The sequence below is a fragment of the Ornithorhynchus anatinus genome, chromosome 7 (assembly GCF_004115215.2).
Source record: "Ornithorhynchus anatinus isolate Pmale09 chromosome 7, mOrnAna1.pri.v4, whole genome shotgun sequence".
Lineage (NCBI taxonomy): Eukaryota > Metazoa > Chordata > Mammalia > Monotremata > Ornithorhynchidae > Ornithorhynchus > Ornithorhynchus anatinus.
In genome coordinates this window covers 50,909,636-50,934,731 of record NC_041734.1, presented here as the reverse complement: position 1 = coordinate 50,934,731, position 25,096 = coordinate 50,909,636, and the positions used below count along the sequence as shown (strand labels likewise).

The 25,096-nt window shown below is 54.5% G+C and overlaps 1 protein-coding gene across 6 annotated transcripts; it reads right to left on the bottom strand.

Moving 5' to 3' along the window:
• Positions 1-458: 458 nt before the first annotated feature.
• Positions 459-25,096, bottom strand: PIGZ (phosphatidylinositol glycan anchor biosynthesis class Z). Of its 6 annotated transcripts, none has more exons than XM_039912785.1 (4): positions 24,986-25,096; positions 15,752-15,858; positions 4,816-4,955; positions 459-2,723 (listed from the first exon to the last, which is right to left on the bottom strand). In XM_039912785.1, exons 3-4 carry the CDS (start codon positions 4,931-4,933, stop codon positions 1,120-1,122), a joined length of 1,722 nt encoding a protein of 573 aa, XP_039768719.1. In that variant the 5' UTR covers positions 4,934-4,955; positions 15,752-15,858; positions 24,986-25,096; the 3' UTR covers positions 459-1,119. The 6 variants fall into 6 exon arrangements, with proteins under 6 accessions (XP_039768719.1, XP_039768717.1, XP_028925811.1 ...); XM_039912783.1 differs by lacking the exons at positions 15,752-15,858; positions 24,986-25,096 and adding exons at positions 14,339-14,654; positions 15,295-15,398; XM_029069978.2 differs by lacking the exons at positions 15,752-15,858; positions 24,986-25,096 and adding exons at positions 14,339-14,627; positions 15,295-15,398.

The following is a 25,096-nucleotide window of genomic DNA, read 5'->3' as shown; positions in this document are numbered from 1 at the left end:
GTGCCTTTTCCACTAGGCCATGCTACAATTTAAAACTTCCTTCAGGCTCTCTGCTCTTTTTGTGGGAAGAAGCAGCACGGCCGAGTGGATAGAGCACGGGCCTAGGAGTCAGGAGGTCACGGGTTCTGATCCAGGCTCCGCCACCTGTCCGCCATGTGACCTGGGACAAGTCACTTCACTTCTCCGCGCCTCAATTACCTCATCTGTAAAATGGGGATTGAGAGCCCCATACGGTAAAGGGCCCGTGTCCAACCCAATTTGCTTGTATCCACCCCAGTTCTTCGTACAGTGCCTGGTACATAGTAAGCGCTGAACAAATACCACAGTTATTATTCAAACCCACAGAACCAAGTAAACAGCCATGACTGCCCGCCGCGGTCCTCTCTCCGCCAACCGTTCGGGGGGCGGTGGAAGGGAGGGGACGCTAGGAAGGGCGAAGCCAGGAGAGTGGAGGGAGGTAATTCGTCAACCACCGCTTTATTGAACTCACTGCTGAAGAAACGTGTATTAAACCGTGTCCGGTGGCGTCTAGATCCCGCAGGCAAACATCCACGTCTTCCTGATCGACGAGCAAATGGTTGTGAGGAAGGTAGGTGAACTTGTTGTCCTCCACCCGAGGATTCCCAGCTCAGCTAATCCCTCCCTCCGTGCCGTGGCAGCATTAGCGGGCTCCTGCCACCCGGCAGATGTTAGCGGTTTTCATCAGTCCGGACGCTGGGGGAAAGCAGGCGGGAAGTGGGCGACTCTTCCTCGGGATGGTCCGGAGTCCTAGGGGCCGGGCAAAGGAGAACCTGCCCCTGCCACCCCCGGTGACTCCACCCCTAAATGCCCCATCCGTGAGCACTGCTCCGGTGCCTGGTAAACACCCCGAGACTGTGCAAGTGCGGTGGTCCCTGGCGGGCATCCGGGGGGCCGAGGGCCAGACTCAGCTCTGGGCAGCCCGGGCCCATCCCAGGGCAAGGGCATACGGTGGCCGCCTCGACCTCCGCTTCCTCCCTCTGCAGATGACCAGCTCTCTTTGGCTCTCTCTCTCTCCTCTCTCCGGAGGGTCGCCTGCTCCCCCGACCGGGTGGGGAAGCCCCCCGAAGGGCAGCCCGCAGCCCCGGGCCGGACCCCTCTTCAGCCAGGCCGAGCCCCGGGGACGGCCGAGGCCCGGCCCGCGTCCCCTTCCCCCTTGGGCTCCCCCAGCTCCAGGAGAAACAGGCCGAGCTGGCTCCGCCAAGCGTGGCCGAGCAGGGCGGAGAGGGCCGGGGGGTCCTCCAGGGTCAGGTGGGGAAAGAGCAGCGTCTGGTTCTGGAAGGGGAACCCGCAGCTCTCCACGGCCGGCCGCGCCGTGCCGGGGGTCACCACGAACAGGCGGCAGGCTCGGCCCTGGGCCCCGGAGGCCCCGCGGGCCCGGCAGGCCGGGCGGCGGCCCAGCCGCTCCAGGGTCTCACAGAGGACTCCGGCCTCCACCCCGCCCAGGTCGACCACCTCCACGGGGGCCTCCTGCCCCCCGAGGTTGAGGAGGTGGCGAGGGGGCATGTAGGTGTGGGCGAAGAGGAGGGTGAAGCGGTCGGGGGGACGGCCCGGGGGAGGCGGGGCGTGCACGAGCCGCTCCAGGTGGGCCAGGCAGGGCACCAGGCCGCCCTGGTGCAGGCAGCCGAAGAAAAACGCCCCCAGGGCGTTGAAGAGGACGACGGCGGCCTTGTGCTGCACGGGTCGGCCCCGGGGGCTGCTGAGCAGGACCAGGGGCACCAGCAGCGGGATGAGGAAGCGGGGCTCCTGGTGGCTGAACAGGGACAGGAGCGCCAGGGGAACAAAATAGAAGAGGAGGAGCGCAGCGTGGGGCTGCCGAGGGGGTGGCCGCGGGGCCCCGGGACGAGCCCGGACGGGGCACCCGGCCCTCAGCGCCCGGCAGCCCGCGGCCACCGCGGTCACGTGCAGCGTCCCAAAGAGCACCACCCCGTTGACCAGCAGGTGGGTGACCCGCGGATGGGTCCCGTGCCGAGCCAGGTTCTGGGGGTCCAGGTTGTAGCTCAGGAAGCGGTAGGGGGTGAGCACCGGGGCGAGGTCCCCGGAGAGGAGCCCGAGGAGCCCGGCCGGGCCTCCCGGCCCCTCGGAGGAGCCGAAGTAGCACGTGTCGGCGGCCACGAACACAAGGGCCGTGAGGGCCGCGGCGGGGGCCAGCTCCAGGGCGTCCCGGGCCAGGGCTCCCGGACCCGGCCGGGCCCCGGGGGCCGCACGGCGAGCTGACCGGAACCACAGCGGAGCCAGCGCGAACGCCAGGAAGGTGGGCCGGTTGAAAAAGCCGGCGGCCACGACGGCGCCGACCGGCCAAGCGGACCCCTCGGGGCCCGGGCCCGGCCGGCGGGACACCAGGACCAGCAGCCAGGCGAACAGGAGCCCCTCGATGGCATTGGCGAAGGTCCTGGTGTAGAAGACCAGGGTGACGTGGGAGCCGGCCAGCAGGGCCAGGGCGACCCAGCGATCGGCGCCCCAGAGCGGGGCCAGCCGGTGGACGGCCCAGTCCAGGGCGAAGGAGCAGGCGGTCAGGAGGAGCCGGGGGGCCACCAGCAGGGCGTAGCTGTCCACGGGGCCCGCCCGCAGGAGGCCCAGCCGCTCACACAGCTTCATCAGCCAGAAGGCGGCCCCGCTGGTCAGCAGCGGGAAGACCGCCGTGCGGCACGGGGAGCCGGCCTGGAATTCCCACGGACGGTAGACCTCCAGCCCCAAGATGTCCTCTGCCAAAGGAAAGGAGGCCACGGTGGGCGAGGGGAAGGAGGCCTCCATTTCTGACCCACGGTCGGGTTTTACCCCGGGCCCCGGAGACGGGAGGAAGGACAGGAGGGTGAGAGGTCGGCGTGGCCGGGAGCGTGAAGGGTGCGGGGGTTGACGAGGAAGAGCGTGGCGGCTGCCTGGTGTGTGTGTGAGTGGGAGGGACGTACATAAATCCTCCCCCTGCGCTGAGCCGTGGAGGGCCGATCCTCTCCTCTGATATCCCCCACTCCCTGGCTTCCAGATGTCCGCATCTGAACCCAACCCACGGCGGAAGCCGTCCGGGACGGGCCGTAGCGGGGCAGGCGCCAGAATTCTAACCACCGCTCCGGGAGGGCTCTGGAGAGCCCCAAGCTTGACGGATAAAGGGTCGACCAAGGGTCGGGCTAGCCCGTGGCCACAGGACTCGTTCTCCAGGGCGTGAGCAGCCAGTCTGTGGATCAGCCAAGGTTGTCCTTCTCCCTGCCTTTCCGACCCTTCCGTTGCTCGGAAGCCCGGGAAGCGGGGAGGAAAGGAGCCCGAAACTCCCATCCGTCGACTAGCTGTTGCTTGGCAACTTTTATACCTACTTTGATGGGTAAAGTTTAAAACTGGAATAAGATGCGGTTTGGGGATTGTCAGGGGACTTCACTTCTCCCTCCTTCTGACCCCCCTCAGCAAAGACCTGACTGAACTATTCACTGGTGAAAAAGTTGTGGAATATTAGAATTCTTACATTAGAATTCTTACTTTCTCAAAGAAGCATCCAGTCTAGGCTTAGACTCTGCATTCAGAATTTATTAGCAAAATAATAGTTTCCCCCTCACCCAGATCCCACAGTCTCCAGCCCAGAGAGAAATATGTGCTCTAGCCTTAGGAATGAATTTGGTCCATGGCTCTTTGAGAGCGGCCTCAAGTTCACCATTTTCATCACTGGCACAAATGACCCGCTAATCATTTGTGTTGGCTTTCTGGGCTAAAAATAAAGGTGCAATAAGATGTTAGGGTTTCATGGTGGGAGGGAAGGGGAAAGCAGCAAGGTGGGGTCAGTTTCCCCCAAATCAAGGCTCATCCTTTGCAGAGGCCTCTGGCCCTGCGGGCACAAGCCCAGCGTGGCTTAGTAGATAGAGCCCCGCTCTGGTTCTAAACCCAGCTCTGCCACTCGTCTGCCGTGTGACCTCGGACAAGTCGCTTCACTTCTCTGGGCCTCAGTTCCCTCATCTGTAAAAAGGGGATTAAGAGTGCGAACTCCATGTGGGACAAGGACTGAGTCCAACCTAACTGTATCTACTCGGTGATTAGAGCGGTGCTTGGCACATAGTAAGCGCTGAACAAGTACCATATTTATTATTATTACCCCATCGGGGACAAGACACATCCCTCACTCTACGTCCTGGCAGCCCTACGTCCCCGGCTCCCTGAGACCGTGGATGCGGCCAGACCGGACCGTAGGACGAGCCCGGCTGTGCTCTGGGGTGTGCGGGTGTGTGTGTGGGCCCTTGGGCAACCCCCAGGCACTCCCTCCTTTGGAGAGCCCCAGCGAGTCGGGCGACGGTGGCGGGGAGTCCACAGGTGCCCTCGGGTTGGGTGCTGGTGCAACTGGGGTCATTCCCGCGGGTGGCCGGAGGGGAGAGGCCTCGCAGCCCCCGCAAGGTGGACCGCGCTGATGCCAACCCCCACGCCGCCCCGAGCCGGTCCTCCTCCTCCTCTTCCTCCTCCGGCCCCGAGGGAGGCCGGCCAACGCTCCCAGCCACCCATCTGCTCCCGCCCGGTCTGGGCCACCTCGGTCCCGGAACTGAGCTCAGTCCGGGCCGGGGGCTCAGGTTGTCCACCATCACAGGGGTCAGTCCTTCTCCAACGGACCTGCAGCGGAAGACCCCTGTTCGTTCTGGGTTGCCAGGAGGGAGGGGGGCCGAGTCCAGGCATCTAGGGAGGGGACCCGAGGGTGGGGGGGTGAAGAAGGGGGGGGGTGAAGAAGGGCTGCCCGTCTACTCAAAATCAGGAACTAGGTGAACAGGTTTCTTCCCCAAACCAAAACCAAAGAAACCCCCAACAGAACAAAGGGGCGTGACTCTTTACCTGCCATGACCTCGGGGGACTGAAAGAACTCGTCGGGATGCAGGTAGCCTGTCTGAGGGAGGAGGCACCACGCTATTCGGAGCAGGCTGAGGCCCCCCCAGAGCGCTCTCGCCGCCATCTTCGAATCACCGCCAAAATGCCTGGGAAAAGTCAATGCGCATTGGTCACCGCAGCACAGGTCTGGAACCTGGAGGACGTCGAAAACCAGAGGCAGTTAGTCCTCCAGAGCTCGATTCTTCCATGCTTCAAGACCTCAGCTCTGCAGGACTGCAGAGAGAAGAGGGGAGAAGGGCCACGAACTCCACACAGCCTCCTTATATTCTTGTTTAGGCCACCGCTGCCCTCAGGACAAGGGAGAATGAGAGTTTCAGACCCTCCAAAAACAAGCTAAAGTGACCACACATCTTCCTTGCCTAATTTGGACAAGAGAGAGAGGGGAATGAGAATAATAATAATTATGGTATTTGTTAAGCACTTACTAAGCGCTGGCGTGGATAAAATCAAATCGGGTTGGACACAGTCCCCGTCCCACGTGGAGCTCACAGTCTCATTCTCCATTTTACAGATGAGGGAACTGAGGCCCAGAGAAGTGAAGTGACTTGCCCAAGGTCACACAGCAGACAAATCGTGGTACGGGGATCAGAGCTCATGACCTCCTGACTCCCAAGCCCGTGCTCTAATCATTATGCTGTGCTGCTTTGGCTAGAAGGTCCCTCCAGAGTGAACCAGTGCAGACTCTTGCCTCTTTATTTTGTCCACCATCCTGGACAGAAGCACTGTTAACAGAATTCTTAAAGCTGGGGGAATTTCACAGCTCCCCTCACCCTTGGGAAACGTTTCCTGATTTCTATCTAAACCTCTGGCCCGGCCCCTGACCGAAGCGGGGGTCTGTCCTCTCGGCCCGGCCCGGTCCCATCCCTGAGGCGGAGGCCCATCCTCACCGCCCGGCCCGGCCCCTGACGGAGGCGGGGGTCTGTTTTTGATGCCCGGCCCAGCCCTGAGGCAGGAGTCTGTCCTTGATGCTCGGCCCGGCCCCCGATGGAGGTGGGGGGTCTGTCTTTGATACCCGGCCTGGACCAGCCCCTGCTTGAGGTGGGGGTCTGTCCTCAATGCCCGGCTCAGCCCTGAGGTGGGGGGGGGGGGGAGAGATCTATCCTTGATGTCCGGCCCGGCCCCGATGGAGGCGGGTGTCTGTCCTCGATGCCCGGCACAGCCCTGACTGAGGCGGGGGTCTGTCCTTGGTGCCTGGCCCGGCTCCTTATGGAGATGGGGGTCTGTCCTCGATGCCCGGCCCAGCCCCAGCTGAGGCGGGGGTCTGTTCTTGATGCCCGGCACAGCCCTGACTGAGGCGGGGGTTCTATCCTTGATGCCTGGCCCAGTCCCTGACGGAGGCGGGGTCTGTCCTCGATGCCTGGCCCGGCCCAGCCCCTGACTGAGGCGGGGGTTCTATCCTTGATGCCTGGCCCAGTCCCTGACGGAGGCGGGGTCTGTCCTCGATGCCTGGCCCGGCCCAGCCCCTGACTGAGGCAGGGGTCTGTCCTCGTCAACAGGCCCGGCCCGGCCCGGCCCCTGACTGAGACGGGGGTCTGTCCTCGATGCCCGGCCCGGCCCCTGACGGAGGCGGGAGCCCGTCCTCGATGCCTGGTCCGGCCCAGCCCCTGACTGAGGTGGGTCTGTCCTCGCCAACAGGTCCGGTCCGGGCCGGTGACTGAGGCAGGGGTCTGTTCTCGCCAACAGTCCCAGCCCGGCCCGGCGACTGAAGCTGGGCGGGGGTGGGGGGGGAGGTCTGTCCTCACCAACAGGCCCGGCGCGGTGACTGAGGCAGGGGTCTGTCCTCGATGCCCGGCCCGGCCCCTGACCGAGGCGGGGGTCTGTCCTCGACGCCCGGCCCGGTCCGGCCGTGCCCTGCCCGGGGTTGCGTGGTTGTCTGTCGGTCCTGCTGCGGTTGCACCCGCCTTCACACCCAGACCCCTACAGCCTCGCCCCGGCCTGGGAAGAAAACTCACCTTCCCCGGGGGGGCGATGGGCCGAGCACGTGTCCGCCACTGTGCCCCACGGCCCGGCCACCCGCCCTCACTCTCGCACAGCGTCCCGCACAGGGTCCCGCACCCGAGGCCTCGGGGAGCAGTCGGAGTGCGGCGGAGGCCGCCAGGGGGCGCTCGGCGGGCCAGGCTCCCCTCCACGTGACCCGCCACCAATCAGGGGTCCCCGCCCGCACAGCGCCCTCAGGTGGCGGGGTGCGGCTGTGCGCTCACCTGGGCCGGGAATCTATTTGTTGTTATATCGTGTTCTCCTTAGCGCTCAGTACGGTGTTTCGCACATAGTAAGCACTCCATAAATACTATTGCTTGATTCGAACCGCTGTTGCCAGAATAAATGTCGTCCATGTTAGCCAGCCATTTTTCAGATCCCTGCTGGGCCTTCCAGCGTGGCTCAGTGACGAGAGCATGGGCTTGGGAGTCGGAGGTCATGGGTTCAAATCCCTGCTCTGCCACTTGTCAGCTGTGTGACGGTGGGCAAGTCACTTCACTTCTCTGGGCCTCAGTTAATAATAATAATAATGATGTTGGTATTTGTTAAGCGCTTACTATGTGCAGAGCACTGTTCTAAGCGCTGGGGTAGACAGAGGGGAATCAGGTTGTCCCACGTGGGGCTCACAGTCTTCATCCCCATTTTACAGATGAGGTAACTGAGGCACAGAGAAGTTAAGTGACTTGCCCACAGTCACACAGCTGACAAGTGGCATCTCATCTGGAAAATGGGGATTAAGACCGTGAGCCTCTCGTGGGACAACCTGATTACCCTGTATCTATCCCAGCGCTTAGAACGGTGCTCTGCACATAGTAAGCGCTTAACAAATACCAACGTTATTATTATTTCGACCTTTTTTGTGTGTGTATGTGGTATCTATTAAGAGCTTACTGTGTGCTGGACACTATACTGAGCCCTGGGGTAGATACAAGCTAATCAGGTTGGACACTGTCCCACATGGGGGTCACAGCTTTAATCCCCATTTTACACATCAGATAACTGAGGCACAGAGAAGGTAAATGACTTAAATTAAGCCCCCTCTTTCCAAGAGCACCTCACAACCTCCCACAAGAAGTCTCCCCAGATTATTCCAGCCCCTTTTGGTAGTTCTGAATAGCCTACAGAGACATTTTGGTCACTGGGCTTTGGAACTCTTCCCCTAAATGTGGGTTCCCATCTTTTTACTTGTCTAATCCCTTGTCAGAATTTAAGGGGCTCCTTCACTGCAGGGAGCAAATCGCATATATTCTTTCATAATTCCCATCAAAGCCGACGATGTTGATCACACCACCAAAACCACTGCCATTTCAGTCAGCCAGTCTACTCTCAAACCAGAACCGTGGGATGGGAGAAGGACAGTGGAAAATCACTCTGATTTCCTGCAAGAACTCAAAAGGAATAGAAAAACTGAATAATCCTGCCTCCCCATTAACTGCGGAAATCTTTTAATGCTCTCCAGGAGCTAAACCCACCTAAATGCACGGGACGACATTGATAAAATTTCACGGTCCCCCAGCTTGTGTTGTAAGCTCCAAAATAGATCGCTGAGAAGCAACCTGCCAGAGAAGTTTGACACTGTCACAGAAGGGCAGAGGTTTGGTGGCCGGTGAAAGATGAGAAAGGTTAAGAAGTGACTGATCACTTGTTATTTCAAACAGGTCTCACAGACGAGTCTTTCAGACCCATTATAGCACTGAGCTATTGGGGGCGGGGGAGGCCAGGGACAGAAAGGTGGAAGGGACCATCACCAGGGCAGGACAGTTGCAGGGGGTGTCAGGAAGGGAAAGGGACCTCCAGGACATGGCCTGGGGGGGAGGGGGAGGAAGAGGCAGGGGCAGGAAGGGGAAGGGAACACCCTCCAAGGACGTAGTAAGGGTGGGGTAAATCCTGGCTCCCCCACTTGTCTGCTGTGTCACCTTGGCCAAGATGCTTAACTTATCTACTTCTCAGTCTCCTCATCTGTAAAATGGGGATTATGACTGTTAGCCCCACGTGGGACAAGAACTGTGTCCAACCTGATTAGCTTCTATCTACCCCGGTACTTAGTACAGTGCTTGGCGTGTAGTCACCTCTTTACAAATACCATTAAAAAAAGAGGGAAAAGCACCTTCAGAAGTGATGTTGCAAATTCTCAGAATCTTGTTGATACTTCTGGTTTTGGAGAAGCAGGGTGACCTAGTGGCTAGAACATGGGCCTGGGAGTCAGAGGGACCTGGGTTCTACTCCCGGCTCTGCCACTTGTCTGCTGTGAGACCTTGGACAAGACACTTCACTTCTCTGTGCCTCAGTTACCTCATCTGTAAAATGGAGATTGAGATGGTGTATTCTTTGTGGGAGAGGGACAAACCCTGTTTAACTCAATTATCTTGTATCTACATCTACCTCAGGCCTTAGAACAGTGCCTGGCACAGAGTAAGTGCTCAACAAATACCAAAATAATAATAATTATTATTAACTCCAGGAAGCTCTTGGTTTGGGTTTTTGCCTTAATCCACATTTCAGGCTAACTCCATCCATATTACTGGGGACCTGTCAGAGGCTCTGCTAGAGGTTTGGATCCTGGCCTCTCCTCCCTGGGGACCCCCAGGCTGTAGTTTATTAATAATAATAATAATAATAATAATGTTGGTACTTAAGCACTTACTAAGTGTCAGGCACTGTTCTAAGCACTGAGGTAGATAGAAGGTAATCAGGCTGTCCCACGTGGGACTCACAGTCTTCATCCCCATTTTATAGATGAGGTAACTGAGGCACAAAGAAGTTAAGTGATTGCCCAAGGTCTCACAGCTGACAAGTGGCAGAACTAGGATTAGAACCCATGACTCTGACTCCCAAGCCCGTTTCCTTTTCACTAAGCAGCGTGGCTCAGTGGAAAGAGCACGGGCTTTGGAGTCAGAGGTCATAGGTTCGAATCCCTGCTCTGCCACTTGTCAGCTGTGTGACTGTGGGCAAGTCACTTCACTTCTCTGGGCCTCAGTGACCTCATCTGTAAAATGGGGATTAAGACTGTGAGCCCCACGTGGGACAACCTGATTGCCCTGTGTCTACCCCAGCGCTTAGAACAGTGCTCTGCACATAGTAAGCGCTTAACAAATACCAACATTATCATTATTAAGCCTAGCGACAGAAGGCCTGAGCCCTGGGCTGGCAGGCAAAGCTGCAGCTAGTCCTCGCTCAGCTACTGTGTCACCTTTGGCAAGTCACTCAACCTCTCTGGCTAACAGCCTCCCACTTACTTTAGGGTTAATAAGGTTCAATCCGAGCTGCTTCAGGGCCCTAGCGAGGGCGATGACATTCAGGGAAGTGTCATGGAAATACAAGGTGGTAATTCTCAGTTTTTATGAGCGTGGGTGGCCAGGCCTGTGCTAATACTTTCACAAACTGCTAATGCAGGTGGGAGTGGCTGGATTTTACTAGCTCGGTGCCAAGGTTGTCCGAAAATTATGGAGCCACTGTTTACATTTTATACACGGAGGCCTTACCTAAAAAGGTTTGCCCTAAACAGGCCGCTGGGATTGTTCCAAACTGACAGCGCCCTAAATGAAGCCGTGGAGACTCTCAGCCTCTGACAGGCTGATCCAGGCCTCTGGTTGGCTCGCGGCCTCCCCTGGAGAGGTTGGAGGTTTTCTCTTCCCCCAGTCTCACAGAGCCACATCAGCCTCCCACTACCCTGGATTTCCTGGACCCTTGGGTTCAGAATCCCTTCTATTGTAGAAGCTGCCACTGGGGTGTTCCGCCTGCTTTTCCTCTGTAGCACCCAGAATCAATCAATGGTATTTATTGAGTATTTATTATGGGCAGGACACGGTACCTAACGCTTGGGAGAGTACCCCCGCACGCTCCGCTCCTCTGCCGCCCACCTCCTCACCGTCCCCCATTCACACCTATCCCGCCGTCGACCCCCGGGCCACGTCCTCCCGCTGTCCTGGAATGCCCTCCCTCCTCACCTCCTCCAAACTAACTGTCTTCCCCTCTTCAAAGCCCTACTGAGAGCTCACCTCCTCCAAGAGGCCTTCCCAGACTGAGCTTCCCCTTTTCCTTCTGCTCCCTCTCCTCCCTCTCTACTCCCCCTCCGTCCTCAGCTCCCTCCCCCTTCCCCCCTTCACCTCCCCTCAGCTAAGCCCCTTTCCCCCCATTTCCCTCTGCTCCTTCCTCTCTCCCTTCCCCTCCCCCCAGAATTGTGCTCAACGTGGCTCAGTGGAACTAACACGGGCTTGGGAGTCAGAGGTCACGGGTTCGAATCCCGGCTCTTCCAGCTGTCAGCTTTGTGACTGTGGGCAAGTCACTTCACTTTTCTGGGCCTCGGTTATCTCATCTGTAAAATGGGGATTAAGACTGTGAGCCTCATGTGGGGCAACCTGATTACCCTGTATCTCCCCCAGTGCTTAGAACAGTGCTCTGCACATAGTAAGCGCTTAACAAATACCAACATTATTATTATATATTTTTATTACCCTATTAATTTTGTTAATGAGGTGAACACCCCCTTGATTCTATTTATCGTGATTAAGTTGTCTTGTTTTTGTACATCTGCCTCCCCCATTAGACCGTAAACCCATCAATGGGCAGGGATCGTCTCTGTTGCCGAATTGTACATTCCAAGCGCTTAGTACAGTGCTCTGCACATAGTAAGCGTTCAATAAATACTATTGAATGAATGAATGAAAAGAATCGGTAGACATGTTCCCTGCTCACAAGGAGCTTAGAGTCTAGAGGGGGAGACAGACATTAATATAAATACATCTTTTCTAGATGCAGACTTAGGTGCCGTGAAGCTGAAGGTGAGGTGAGTACCAACTGCCCAAAGGACACAGATTCATAAAACTGACAAAAAATCGGTCATTTGCTGTAGGTAGCGAGATAGTAGGCGGAATCATGGCAGATGATTCCCAAATCTATGTCTCCAGCCTTGATCTCTCTCCTTCTCTGCAGTCTCGCCTTTTCTCCCGTCTTCAGAACATCTCTCCTTGGACGTTCCTTTGGCACTTCAAATTAAACACGTCCAAAACAGAACGCCTAATCCCCCCACCCAAACCCTATCCTCCCCCTGACTTCCCATCACTGTAGACAGTACCACCATCCTCCCTCTCTCACAAGCCCATAACCTGGGGGTCATCCTCAACTCATCTCTCTCATTCAACCAACAGGCTCAATCTGTTACCAAATCCTGTTGCTTCTATTTTCACAATATTGCTAAAACTGCCCTTTCCTCTCTATCCAACCTGCTATCACATTGAACCAAGCACTTATCCTCTCCCGCCTTGACTATTGCATCCGCCTCTTTGCCAAGCTCTCTGCCTCCTTTCTCTCTCCACTCCAGTCCACACTTCATTCTGCTGCCCCGCTTACTTTTCTACAAAATCGTTCAGTCCATATTTCCCCGACTCCTCGGGAACCTCTAGTGATTGCCCATCCACCTCCACATCAAAAAGAAACTCCTTACCATTGGCTTTAAGCACTCAATCACCTTGCTCCCTCCTACCTCACTTACCTGATTTCTTACTATAACCCAACCCATCTATTTCACTCCTCTTACGTCAACCTACTCACTGCACCTTGATCTTGTCTATTTCAACGCAGACTTCAACCTGTCTTCTGCCTCTGGACTGGAATGTTCTTCCTCTGATTATCTGACCGGCAACTACTGTCCCCATCGTCAAAGTCTTATTACAAGCAATCTCCTCCGAGAGGCCTTCTCCGACAAAACCCTTATTTCCTCTTCTCCCACCCCCTTCTGTGTCACCTTTACACTTGGATTCTCACCCTTTATTCATCCCTCCTTCAGCCCCACAGCACATATGTGTATATCCGTAATTTATTTATATTCATCTCTGTATCCCTCTCTAAATGGTAAGCTCGTTGAGGGCAGGGAACATGTCTACCGACCCTGTTGTAACTCACCCAAGCACTTATTTCAATGGCCTGCACACAGTAAGCACTCAATAAATATGACTGATTGATAAAGGAGTTTAGAGAAAGCCACTTTTCAGTTTAAATTGCTAAGCCAAGAGAGTTCAAACTTTCCTCGATTAATAGAGCAACTGGGTAATCATGGAAGAATAATAATAATAATATTTAAGTGCTTATTAGGTGCCAAGTCTGGGAGTAGATATACCATCAGATCAGACACAGTTCCTGCCAACATGGGGCTCACATTCTAAACGGGAAGGAGAACAGATATTAACCCCAGTTTACTGATGAGAAAACTGAGGCTCAGAAAAGTAAAGTGACTTGCACAAGGTCACCCAGCAGGCAATTGGCCCATTTGGGATTAGCACCCCAGTCCCCTGACTCTTTCCACTAGGCAGCACTGCTTCTCATTCCTAGCGCTCATTCCACATGTCTGCTCATTTTATTTATTTTCATAGTGTTGAAAACACTTGTGTTTGTCTTCCTCATTTAGAGAGAAAGCTTCTTGTGGGCAGAGAACATGTCACTTCATGTTTTTTCTGTATTTCCCAAGCACCCAGTACACTGTACTGTACCAATCGAGTGCTCAGTAAACACGGTTGCTCCTGTTGTCACTACTCCTGCCTCCTAGAAGGATTCTGTGTCTCACGGTTCTGAATAGAACCACAGTCTGGGTAGAATCACCTCCTCAGTCCCCAACAAGCGTTTGCCCTGACTACCAGCACTAATTCACGTCTGCACTCGGTCCTTTCCCACAGTGTGATGACTGAGGGTGTGAGAACCAACTCCTAAAATTCACATTACCTAAAATGACAGGCATCAGACCCGCGGAAAAGGAACAAGGATGCATTATCTTTTTTCCACTAGGTTCGGGGCTTCAGGCTCTCTGGCTAAAAATCAATGCTGCTACCAACGTAAATGGAAATTATAGCTTGAGAACATACCTCTTTAATAACAAGATAAAAGAGTTCCAAATGGAAGAAAGGAAATACAGCAGGGAACTGTTGGGCTAGGCTGAGCAGTTCTGAAAACCCAGGGCTAGTCAGAATCCAACTCATTCTGAATTCAGAAGTTTAGTGTAAACCACAGAATCTCATATAATAATAATAACATAAAAATAATAAGAATAATGTGCCAAGCACTATACTAAGCATTAGGGTAGATACGAGATAATCGGGTCAGATAGTCTTGTCCCATGTGACGCTATCTGTCTTAGGGGAAGGGAGAACAGGTATCGAATCCCCATTTTACAGATGAGGAAACTGAGCCTCAAGAGGAGTTAAGTGATCTGCCCACGGTGACGCAGATGGCAAATGACCGAGCCGAGATCAGAACCCAGGTCCTCCGACTCCCGGACCCGTGCTCTTCCCACAAGGCCATGTTGATTTGAGATTTCGGATCATCGGGGCGACGAGTGAGTGGGACTCGTGGTTCAGTACTGTTGCTTGTCATGTGACAATTGAAAATAGATTCTACCCTTCTTCTTCCCTCCCTTTGATCCAGTCAAGAGACAGGGAGATGAGGTTTAATGTGTGTGAACAAACACAGGGAGCAAGGTGAATTCTTTCGAGTAGACACTCACGCTTCCATCATTCCTCTCTGGTCTGGGTGTGTCCACTTGACTCCCGATGAAGGTGCTTCCCCTCAGCCCTTCTCACCCAGCTGCCTTAGACCCCGACTGAGAGGCAGGAGGTTGAGGCTGCAGTGCGGAGCGCCACATCTCCTCAGCCCGGCCTTAGGAGTCAGGATCTCTCCTGGGACCCCTAGCTCGGCCTCGGAGGTCAGGGTCTGCTCCTCAGCACCTCTAGCTCGGCCTCGGTTGTCGCTTCCCAGATGATCTCTCTAGCATCGTTCCCAGCCTTGATACCGATCTGCTTAAGGGAGGTGGGAAGGGGGTGCTGAGGAAAAAAGCAACTTAGGTCCCATCATCCCAGAGGGAGCCCCTATCCCTCGCTTCCCAAGTGCTTTGGCCTCCCCAGTTCCCAGTGTTTGTGACGGGGGGTGCTCATCCTTGGAGGAGGGGGCAATCCCCTGCTGCCTGAGGTATCTCTCCCCCCTCAATTGTCCCCCACACCCCACAGCTGGGTGGCCCCCGACACTAATAGGGCAGAAACCAAACCTGCCCTCTTCTGGAAGGGTGGCTCCCACCATCCTCCCAGAGAGGGAGCAAAGCCCAACCCCAGCCTGCAGCCCCCAGCTCAGACTACCGCCCCCTCCCAAAGAGCAACCGCCCCGCTTCACACCCAGATCCTTGGACTGTGAGCCGGACCCTCCCCACGGTAGGCGTGTTGGGGATCATTTCTCAATTTCTTTTTTTTATTCTGGGCTAATGGAATCTTGTCAACCTCCAGGCCTGAAGCCCCTGGTTATCAGACAGAATCTCCTGGGGCAAAAGAGAGCCTCTCAGCCCTGTGGGGAAATCCAATTTAGAAAATAACTTCTTCCAACATCCTCCTCCTCCTGTGCCCACCCTTTCTCTCCTCCTCTTGGGTTCTGAAAACAGAACTCCCTACACCCCGGGGAGATTCCAGGACTCACCAACCCCCTGCCACGCATCTGCCCGCTGCCACAGTCAGAGGACAGCGGAGAGGTGAGCTGAGCTGAGCAAAGAAGAGAGGAGAGAAGAGAGGAAGGGGAGGAGGAGGAGGAAAAGGAGAGGAGAGAAGAGGGGAGGAGAGGGGAGCGGAGGACATTGGTGCAAGGAAATGCACTGCAGCATTCTAACGGATTCTACCTAGCCTATGGAGAACGTGGCAAGACTCAGACGCTAGCAAAGGAAAAGGAGGAGGGGGATATTTAAAGAAACAACACACTGAATCAAAGAATGGGGGAAGGGCCTTAGTAGAAAGATTAAGCAGGGCCAGGGAAAGGAGGATTACTGTACTGAGAGGTGGGAGGGTCAGCAGACAGGGAGAGGGAGTTAATAGCACATGGATAAAAGGAGATTTAAAGGAACCATGATCTGGATATAAAGGGACAACAAGAAAAAGCCCACCTTTTTATGAGGACATCAGACTGGACTGAACGAAGGTGGCTTCATTGCCCTCTTCTCACTCCCAATAAAGGCTGGTTGCTGTATTCTGAGCCTACTGGCTCCACCCCCTGCAGAGAAGATTTTATGCCTGGAGTCCCAGTGCTATCTGTCCCCCCGTCCCCCACCCCAGCACGATCAGTATTTATTAAATCTCTACTAACCCCGTGTCTGCAGACCCCAAGGCTGTGCCCAACCCCGGGACCTGGGCCTCTCAGGTCTTTCTGCCAGGGGGCCGTTTAGCAAGGGGCCAGATCAGAGACCCCTGGCGAGTTTCCCCCTTTGGGTCCTACCAGCTGAGCTCCTCTACCTTGAAGCGACTTCCAGATTCTACCCTGGAGGGAGAATAATAATAAGAGTTATAATAATTGTGGTATTTGTTAACCATTTGTTATGTGCCAGGCACTGCACTAAGCACTGGGGTGGATACAAGCAAATCAGATTGGACACAGTCCCTGCCCCCTATGGGGCTCACAGTCTTAATTCCCGTTTTACAGAAGAGGTAACTGAGGCACAGAGAAGTGAAGTGAGTTGCCCAAGGCCACACAGCAGATGAGTGGCGGAGCCGGGACTAGAACCCATGACTTTCCGGATCCCGGCCCTGTGCTCTATTCACTGCGTTGTGCTGCTTCCCCATGGGAAACTGCTCACCAGGCTTTCCTCCTTTCCTACTCAATCATATTTATTGAGCACTTACTGTGTGCAGAGCACTGTACTAAGCACTGGGAGAGTTCGTTATAACAATATAACAGGCACATTCCCTGTCCACAAAGAGCTTATAGTTTAGAAGATGTCCGGCTTCTAAGTCCTTGCCCTCAGGAAGGCCTGCTCTGGGGCACTCACCGCCTCCTCTCCTCCTCCGGTTATTAGTAGCTCCAATCCGGAAGACCGAGCCTGGCTGGACCGTTCTATTTGGATTCTGGGTCCCCTCTGTGTGCTATGCTCTGCTGGTTTACTCTTTAGATGCCCAGGACTGAGTTAGGGGGAGAAGAGGAGAGAACTGTCCTCTGAGCCCTCTCTCAGCCCGAAGGCCCACCCCCAAGCCATCCTGCATCCCCGCCTGCCCCAACTGTTCATCAATCAATCAATCAATTGCATTTATTGAGCTCTTACTGTATGCAGAGCACCGTATTAAGCGCTTGGGAGATTATGGCCCAACCCAGTTGTCAGACATATTCCCTGCCCACGGTGAGCTCAGAGTATAGAGGGGGAGACTGACACACAAATAAATAAAGATATGTACATATAATAATAATATTGGTATTTGTTAAGTGCTTACTATGTACAGAGCACTATTCTAAGCACTGGGGGAGATACAGGGGAATCGGGTTGTCCCACTTGAGGCTCACAGTCTTCATCCCCATTTTACAGCACATTTTACATATGTGCTGTGGGGCTGAGGGACGGATGAATAAAGGGAGCAGATAAGGGCTAAGCAGAAGGGAGTGAGAAAAGAGGAAAGGAGGGCTTAGTCAGGGAAGGTCTCTTGGAGGAGATGTGTCTCCTATAAGGATTTGAACATGGAGATAGTGATTGTCTGTCGCATATGAAGAAGGAGGGTGTTTCGGGCCAGAGGCAGGATGTGGGCGAGAGGTTTGGCGGCAAGACAATGAGATCGAGGTACAGTGTGTAGGTTGGTATTAGAGAAGCAAAGTGTGCAGGCTGAGTTGTAATAGAAGAGCAAAGAGGTGAGGGAGGAAGGGGCCAGGTGACTGACTGCTTTAAAGCCGACGATGAGGAGTTTCTGTTTGATGTGGCGGTGGACGGGCAACCACTGGAGGTTCTTGAGGAATGGGCGAACGTGGCCTGAATGTTTCTGTAGAAAAATGATGAGGACAGCAGCAGAGTGAAGTATGGACTGGAGTGAGGAGAGACAGGAGGCAGGGAGGTCAGCAAGGAGGCTGCTACAGGAATCAAGGCGGGTTAGGATAAGTGCTTGGATGAACATGGTAGCAGTTTGAATGGAGAGGAAAAGGTGGATTTTAGCGATGTTGTGAAGGTTGAAGTGAAAGGATTTAGTGAATTGAAGTGACAGGATGTAGAGATAGACCGAATATGTGGGTCGGATGCGAGAGATGAGTCAGGGAGTCTCGTCTATCTCGCCGCCGACCTCTCGCCCACGTCCTGCCTCTGGCCTGGAACGCCCTCCCTCCTCATATCCGAAAGACAATGACTCTTGTCCCCTTCAAAACCTTTCAGAGGGCACGTCTCCTCCAAGCAGCCTTCCCTGACTAAGCCCTCCTTTACTCTTCTCCCACTCCCTTTTGTATCACCCTGCCTTGTTCCCTTTCTTCGTCTCCCCTCCTAACCCCACAGCGCCAATGGACAGATCTGTAATTCATTTATTTATATTAATGCCTGTCTTCCCCCTCTAGACTGTAAGCTGAATGTGGGCAGGGAATGTGTCTGTTCTATTGCTAGAATGTACACTCAAGTGTTTAGTACAGTGCTCTGTGCGAAGTAAGCTCTCAATAAAGACCTTATTAAAAGCAGATCTCCTGCAAGAGGCCTTTCCGACGAAGCCCTCATTTCCTCTTCCACTCACGTCCACATCTCCCTTTCACTTGGATTGGCAACCTTTATTCCCCATTCTTTAAGCCCACAGAACTTGGGCACACATCCGTAATTTATTTATTTATAGTAATGTCCGTCTCCCCTTCTAGACTGTAAGCTTGTTGTAGATGGGGAATGTGTCTACCAACTCTGGTGTACTGTAATTATCATAATGATGGTATTTGTAAAGTGCTTACGATGTGGCAGGTACTATACTAAGCTTTGGGGTGGATACAAGTAAATCGGGTTAGACACAGTCCCCGTCCCACGTGGGGCTCAGCGACTCTCCCAAGCTCTTAGAACATTGCTCTGCACACAGTAAGTGCTCAATAAATACAACTGATGGATTGATTGACTCCCAACATTTCCCCTCCACCCCCGCTCTCCTCAGACTGCTGACCAGCCCCCCGGCCCCACCCTCCCAAACTCCTCAGTGCTCCCCTCCCAGGCTCCATGAACCCTGGATGCTGCTTTCCAGCCACGGGCCTCAGCGCCCGGAGCCAAGAAGGGAGGTAGGACAAGGAAAAGTGGCCTTCTGGACAGCAACGCTTCTAGTACTGTATCTATCCTAGACAGAAACAGCTCACCCACTAGTGACACCCTTAGGAAAGTTGGTCAGATCCATCTCCCCACCATTCATTCAGTAGTATTTATTGAGTGCTTACTATGTGCAGAGCACTGTACTAAGCGCTTGAAATGTACAATTCGGCAACAGATAGAGACAGTCCCTGCCCATCGACGGGCTCTTCCACGTACTTCTAGACCATCACTGCCATCCCTGTCCCTGTCCCCGTCCCTGATCGTATTTTCTAACCCAAACTCTGCCCCTACTTTCTCAACCTAGTCTTGGCCGCAGCCCTGAGCAGACTTTCTAACCCTAAACCTGACCTGCATGTTTTTGAATGGTCTCTTAGCACCTCAGGGCTGACTCAGGCTGTAGGAAGGTCCCACATCTGCTTGGTTAAGGTTGTTTAGCTCCCTTCTGGGGCAAAGGGCCTTATCTGACTTGGCCTTGCCCTGCTCTAGCCACAGTGTGGCGTAACAGGCTAAATAGCTGCTTCAAAGGCTCCCCGCCCATCCGCCCCTACAAGGCACCCCCAAGCCTGGGCCTTGACCCCGCACCCCACAAAGATTCTGGAGGGCCAGCGGACAAGTCAAAGTCCCAGCGTCACACACCTGCTGCCCTCCCCAGTGTTTTGTTTGTTTGCTCTTTAATGGCATTTGGAAAGCACTTACTATGTGCCAAGCACTGTACTAAGAGCTGGGGTAGATGAGAGTTAATCAGGTTGAACACAGTCCCTGCCCACATAGGTCTCACCGTCTCAATCCCCATTTCACAGATGGATAACTGAGGCCCAATGAAGTTCCCCATCTCCCACAACCTTCTGCACCACTCTGACTTGCTCCCTTTGCTCTTCCCCTGTCCTAGCCCACAGCACTTATGGAGAGATCTGTAGTTCTGTTTATTTGTGTTGATGTCTGTCTCCCCGACTCTAGACTGAAAGCCCATTGTGGGCAGGGAATGTGGCTGTTTATTGCCGTATTGTACCCTCCCAAGTGCTTAGCACATTGCTCTGCCCACAGTAAGTGCTCAATAAGTAAGATTGAATGAATGAATAAATGAGGTGAAGTGACTTACCCAAGGTCACACAGCAGACAAGTGAGGAAATCAGAATTAGAACCCAGGTCCTTCTGACTCCCAATCCCTTCCCCGTTACACTGCTCAGAGAGGCCAGACAGGCTCCACTGGGGCTGGGATCACTAAGGACTCACTGTGTCCCTCTTGAGACTATAAATTCATCGTGGGCAGGGAACGTGTCTACCAACTCTGTTATAATGTACTCTCCCAAGCGCTCAGTACAACGCTCTGCACACAGAAAGCGCTCAATACGTACCACTGGTTAATTGATTGACAGTATGTATGTGGGGAGGGAGCTGAGATGCTCGTGGAGAAGGGAAGGCAGTAGGAAAGGCAGAAAGGCAGAAGACTCGCCCATAATGGGGATATTTATTTTTTTCCATTTTTTATGATATTTATTAAGCGTTTATTATATGCCAGGCACTGTACTACGTGCTAGAGCATATTCGAGCTAATCGGGTTGGATACAGTCTGTTCCCCCATGGAGCTTACAGCTTTCATACCCATTTTACAGATGAGGGAACCGAAGCACAGAGAAATGAAGCGACTTGCCCAAGGTCACACAGCAGACAAGTGGCAGAGCCGGGATTAGGACTGACCTCGACTCTATTTATTGCCATCGTTCTCGTCTGTCCGTCTCCCCCGATTAGACCGTAAGCCCGTCAAACGGCAGGGACCGTCTCTATCTGTTGCCGACTTGTTCATTTCAAGCGCTTAGTACAGTGCTCTGCACATAGTAAGCGCTCAATAAATACTATTGAATGAATTGAATGAATGAAAGGTTCTCTGATCCCAGGTCCGTGCTCTTTCCACTGGGCCACGCTGCTTCTCAGTGAGCGGTTCCTGTGTGCCGAGCGCCGTGTTAAGGACTTGGGAGAGTACGATATAGCGGAGCTGGTAGACACGTTCCCTGCCCGTGAGGAGGTGGGGAGAGATTGTTTTTCCAGGGAGACTCAGACCCCGGCAAAGCAGGACCAGGGGACGGCGTCGGGCCTTTCCTACCGACCTTCCCTTCCTCCCCGGGGGCCTCTTCGTGTGTTCCCTCCAGCAGATAATCTAACCTGCCCTTGAGGCCCAGAGCTTGTGAAAGAGGCTAGAAAATGCCCGGCTGATCCCAGATCATTAACAGAATCCCCATGGAAGTCCATGGCGGGGGAAACCACCCATCCAAGTCACCTGTACAGCAAGGTGACACCACGCCCGAGTCACATGGTGACGGGGCAGCAAGGGTGGACCGGGCTGGGATTTATATGTTTGTTTGGTACTCGTTAGGCCCCTACTATGTGTCAAACACTGTTCTAAGCACTGGAGGAGGTGTACGGATAGAGCACAGGCCTGGGAGCTGGAAGGACTTGGGTTCTAATCCTGGCTCCATCACTTGCCTGCTGTGTGACCTTGGGCAAATCACTTCTCTTCTCTGGGCCTCCATTCCTTCATCTGTGAAACGGGGGTTGACTGTGATCCCTACGTGTGACAGGGACTGTTCCAACCCAATTAGTTTGTATCTACGCGCTTAGTACAGTGCTTGGCACATGGTAAGTGCTTAACAAATACCACAATTACTATTATTATCCGGTCCCCTTCTTCTCTAGGAGCCGATACTGCCCTCCTCTCCGCGTCCCGGCCCTCCGGCCCTACAGTCCCGGAAGGGGAAGGAGAAGGTGACTTGCCCTTGCCCTAATTACAGACTCGCTCTCCACCTGCTGCCAAGTGTGGGTACCTTTGAGCTTCAAATGGACAGCCTTTCTATAGAAAAATTCCACTTGGAATGTGTCCAGCCCTTTCTACTGTTTCCAAAGTGCTTTCGCATCAGTGACCTCATTTTATGCCGAGAGCAGGAGAGGCGGCTCTTATTCTGTCCATTTTACAGATAGGGAAACCGCAGCCCAAGTCAGTTTCGTGACTGGCCCGAGATCCCACCCAGCAGGCTGAGACTAGAACCTAGGTCTCCTGACTCCCAGCCACTGTTCCTTTCACCAGACTACAAAATGATCTTTTAAGAAACTGGAGAGGAGTGACGGAATCCCGCAGACGAAAGGATTTCTGAAAAGAGGCCCATGCCTGAGCTAAAGCTGAGCTTCCTCGCATGTGACCTTCCTGTTGAGCCGTAGACATTTCGATGGCTATCGGGCAATTTTAGCTGAGCTCCGGAAGGAAGATCAGGCTCCAGAGCTGGGCCTTGGCCAGCTGCCCTGAAGGCCCTCATCGGGAGGTGGACGAGCGGGGCACGGACGCATGGCTCCCTCCAAATGCCCCACGTTCACGTCCCTCTCCGGAGAGCCCTCTTCCCATCCCGTGCAGTTTGGCCATTTTGGCCAAGAGGCTGCCGCTCCTGGGCGTGTCCGGCAGAACAACACACTAGTCAGGAGGCCTCGATCCTCACCCCCTCCGCCCCGCCCCCACTCTGGCCCTGAGCCACCCTCTGCCCACGCCCCACCTAATCTCTCGTTGGAGCCCCACCTGCCACGTGGAGGCAATGATACTAGTTTGTTGGCTTTGTGAGGATGCAGGTTGGCTACCGGTGATCCACGTGAGGCTGCAGTGACCACCAGTAACCTGTTTCAGTCAGTCAGTCAATCATATTTATTGAGCACTTACTGTGTGCAGAGAGTACTGTACTAAGAGCTTGGGAGAGCACAATATAACAACGTAATGGACACATTTCCCACCTGTAATGAATTTACATTTTCGAGGGAGAGACGGACAGTAATACAAATAAATTACACATATGTACAGAAGTGCTGAGGGCCCGGGATAGGGGATGAATAAAGGGAGCAAGTCAGAGCAGCTCCAGAAGGAAATTGAAGGAAAGGAAAAGTGGCCACCTGGGTGAAGTTGCAGTGACCAATGGTGACCCAAATGAGGATTCAGTTGCCACCAGTGACCTGGGTGAGGAAGCCTTGAACACCGGTTACCCGGGTAAGAAATGGGCTGGCCAACCAGGGAAGACGCAAGAATTTGAATTCAGAGAGTTGGTGGGTAGCTAAGTATCTAGAGGAATGCAGATGGCTTGTTTATAGCTATGGGATTTCTTCATCTCAAAGGGTGGGGAGGGAGGGGCTGTCAGAAAACCGCTGGCCAGCAAAAATGGCCGGTCCAAAGGGTGTAGCCTTTAGAGCAGCTGGGGTCAGGCTTTAGTTATTAAAATTGTCAGCACTCAAAGGGCACTGGCGGAAATGTGTCTTTATCTAAGAAATAGGAACTGACAGAGATATTAGAGAGGGGGTTGGGGGTGGGGGGAATGGATGGGCAGAGAGAGATGACGAGATCCCTTAGGAAGGAAAGAGCTGCTGACCACAATTGGCCTTGCCCAGGAAAGAAAACGCAGCCCCAGGGAGTGATGGAGTAGCTCCTCGTGGAAACCGCAAAGCCCGTGGAGTCAGGAAAGGCAGCCGGCCGGCAGAGGTGGAGAGAGAGGGGCAGAGTGGCCTCATGGTCCTTGGCCGGCGGGAGAAAGAGCCAAGCTCTTTCCTGTCACCCAGACCAGTGCCGGAGGACTCTGACCTAAACACTGGAAGCCAGTCAGTTCCGAGGCCGATGGAGGTGGAGCTGGGGTAACGGCCTCTCCCTGAGTTGGTTCCTGCCGTCTTGGGGGGGGGGTCTGGTCCCTCAGTTCCCTAACCTAGCTCAGCTCAGAACCGGTGAACCCTCGAGGGGAAGGCAGGATTGAGCCCAGAGGGACGGTGATGGCGGCTGTCTCAGAGAGGTCTTATGGGTAGGGAATGGACTCCGGACTGGGGGTGGGGGGGGGGCTGACGAAATGGGGTGGGAGAGGGTGCAAGGGATATCGGGAGAGAGCACCTGGGGCCTCCTAGCCCTAAACAAAAGAAAAATTCATTCCATGGTGAACATCGGAAGGCCTGAAGCCGTATTCCCTGTTCCCACAGAACCACTTAAAGGTCGATCTGGGCGGGTATGGAGGGGAGCGCTGGGATTACCTCACTCTGTCTCTGAAGAAAGGGGCCTTGCCTCTCACCTTTGCGCAGCCCGACTGCCTGGTTCTATCTTTACAACCACTCCAGAATCTGCCCCGTCCTCTCCACCCAAACTGCCACCATATTGGCCCGAACACTCACATCCTGCCTAAACAACAGCATCAGCCTCCTTACAGACCTCCCTGCTTCCAGCCTCTCCCGTCTCCAATCCGGACGTAATTTTCCTTGCCCGGATCATTTTTCTAAAATATCATTTTGCAAAGTCTCTCCAGTCCTCGAGAACCTCCAGTGGTTGCCCATCCATCTTCACGTCACTTGAATTCTTGCCCACTAGCTCTACGGCACTCAATCAGCTGCCTCGCCCCTACCTCTCACTCTTCTCTCGCCAAACCTCAGCTCTCACATTCCACTCTTCTCAAGTCATCCTACTCACCGTGCCTCATTTTCATCTCTCTCACCAGCCACCCGGACTGGCATTTTAGGTGGTTCTGTGGGAAGATGGAACACGGCTTCAGACAGCCTGGCACTCATCATGGAGTTAAAGAACCGTGTCCCCTAGTGGTCTGACCCCTGGCAGACCCTGGCTGGGACCCTTCTGAGGACTACGCGGTAACAAACAAGTGTCGGGGAGAGCCTTCAAACACCCAATGGGGAAACAGTTCCTTGCTGTGATCACAGAGCAGGAATGGATTCTGACTTGCTGGAGTCAAAGACTCCTCTGAGAGATGCCCTGCAGCCAAGCACGGTCATTTGGGGTTGCCCCAGGACCCCGGGGGCCTGCTGCTCTGCCTCCGCAAGCCCACGTCCAACCTCTCTGGAGCCTCCGAGTCTCCCATCAAGGGTGAGGGCCTCCGACTACCGGCAGCTGACTCAACCCATTTCTCGACCAGCAGCCGGAGAGCAGGAACACCGCCCTGTCCCCAGCGGGCCTCCACGCCATCCAAGACCCACTGGTGTACGCGGAAATACCACCGGCTCCTTTCCGAAATCCTCCTGGGGTAGATGGATAGACGGAAGGAGGGAGAGGAGGGGAGCGGGAGGGGCTGGCAGGGCCTTTTGGTCTGCACTCACCTGAGCCTCACCCTCACTTCGGGGGTGGGAAGGTGATGTCCGAGACAATGGCGGAGGTCCGGCCCTCTCGCTGGGCGGGTGACCCCATGGTCCGGTGGCAGGAAACCCAGC

Bases quoted from the DNA above. Each gene is read 5' to 3' on its own strand.
- PIGZ (XM_039912782.1), bottom strand. From the start codon at position 8,338: ATGTCGTCCCGTGCATTTAG. The intron at 4,956-8,318 runs GTGGGTTTAGCT...GACTTTTCCCAG, and splicing joins ATGTCGTCCCGTGCATTTAG to GCATTTTGGCGGTGATTCGA. The intron at 2,724-4,815 runs GTAAAGAGTCAC...TTCCTTTGGCAG, and splicing joins GTCCCCCGAGGTCATGGCAG to AGGACATCTTGGGGCTGGAG.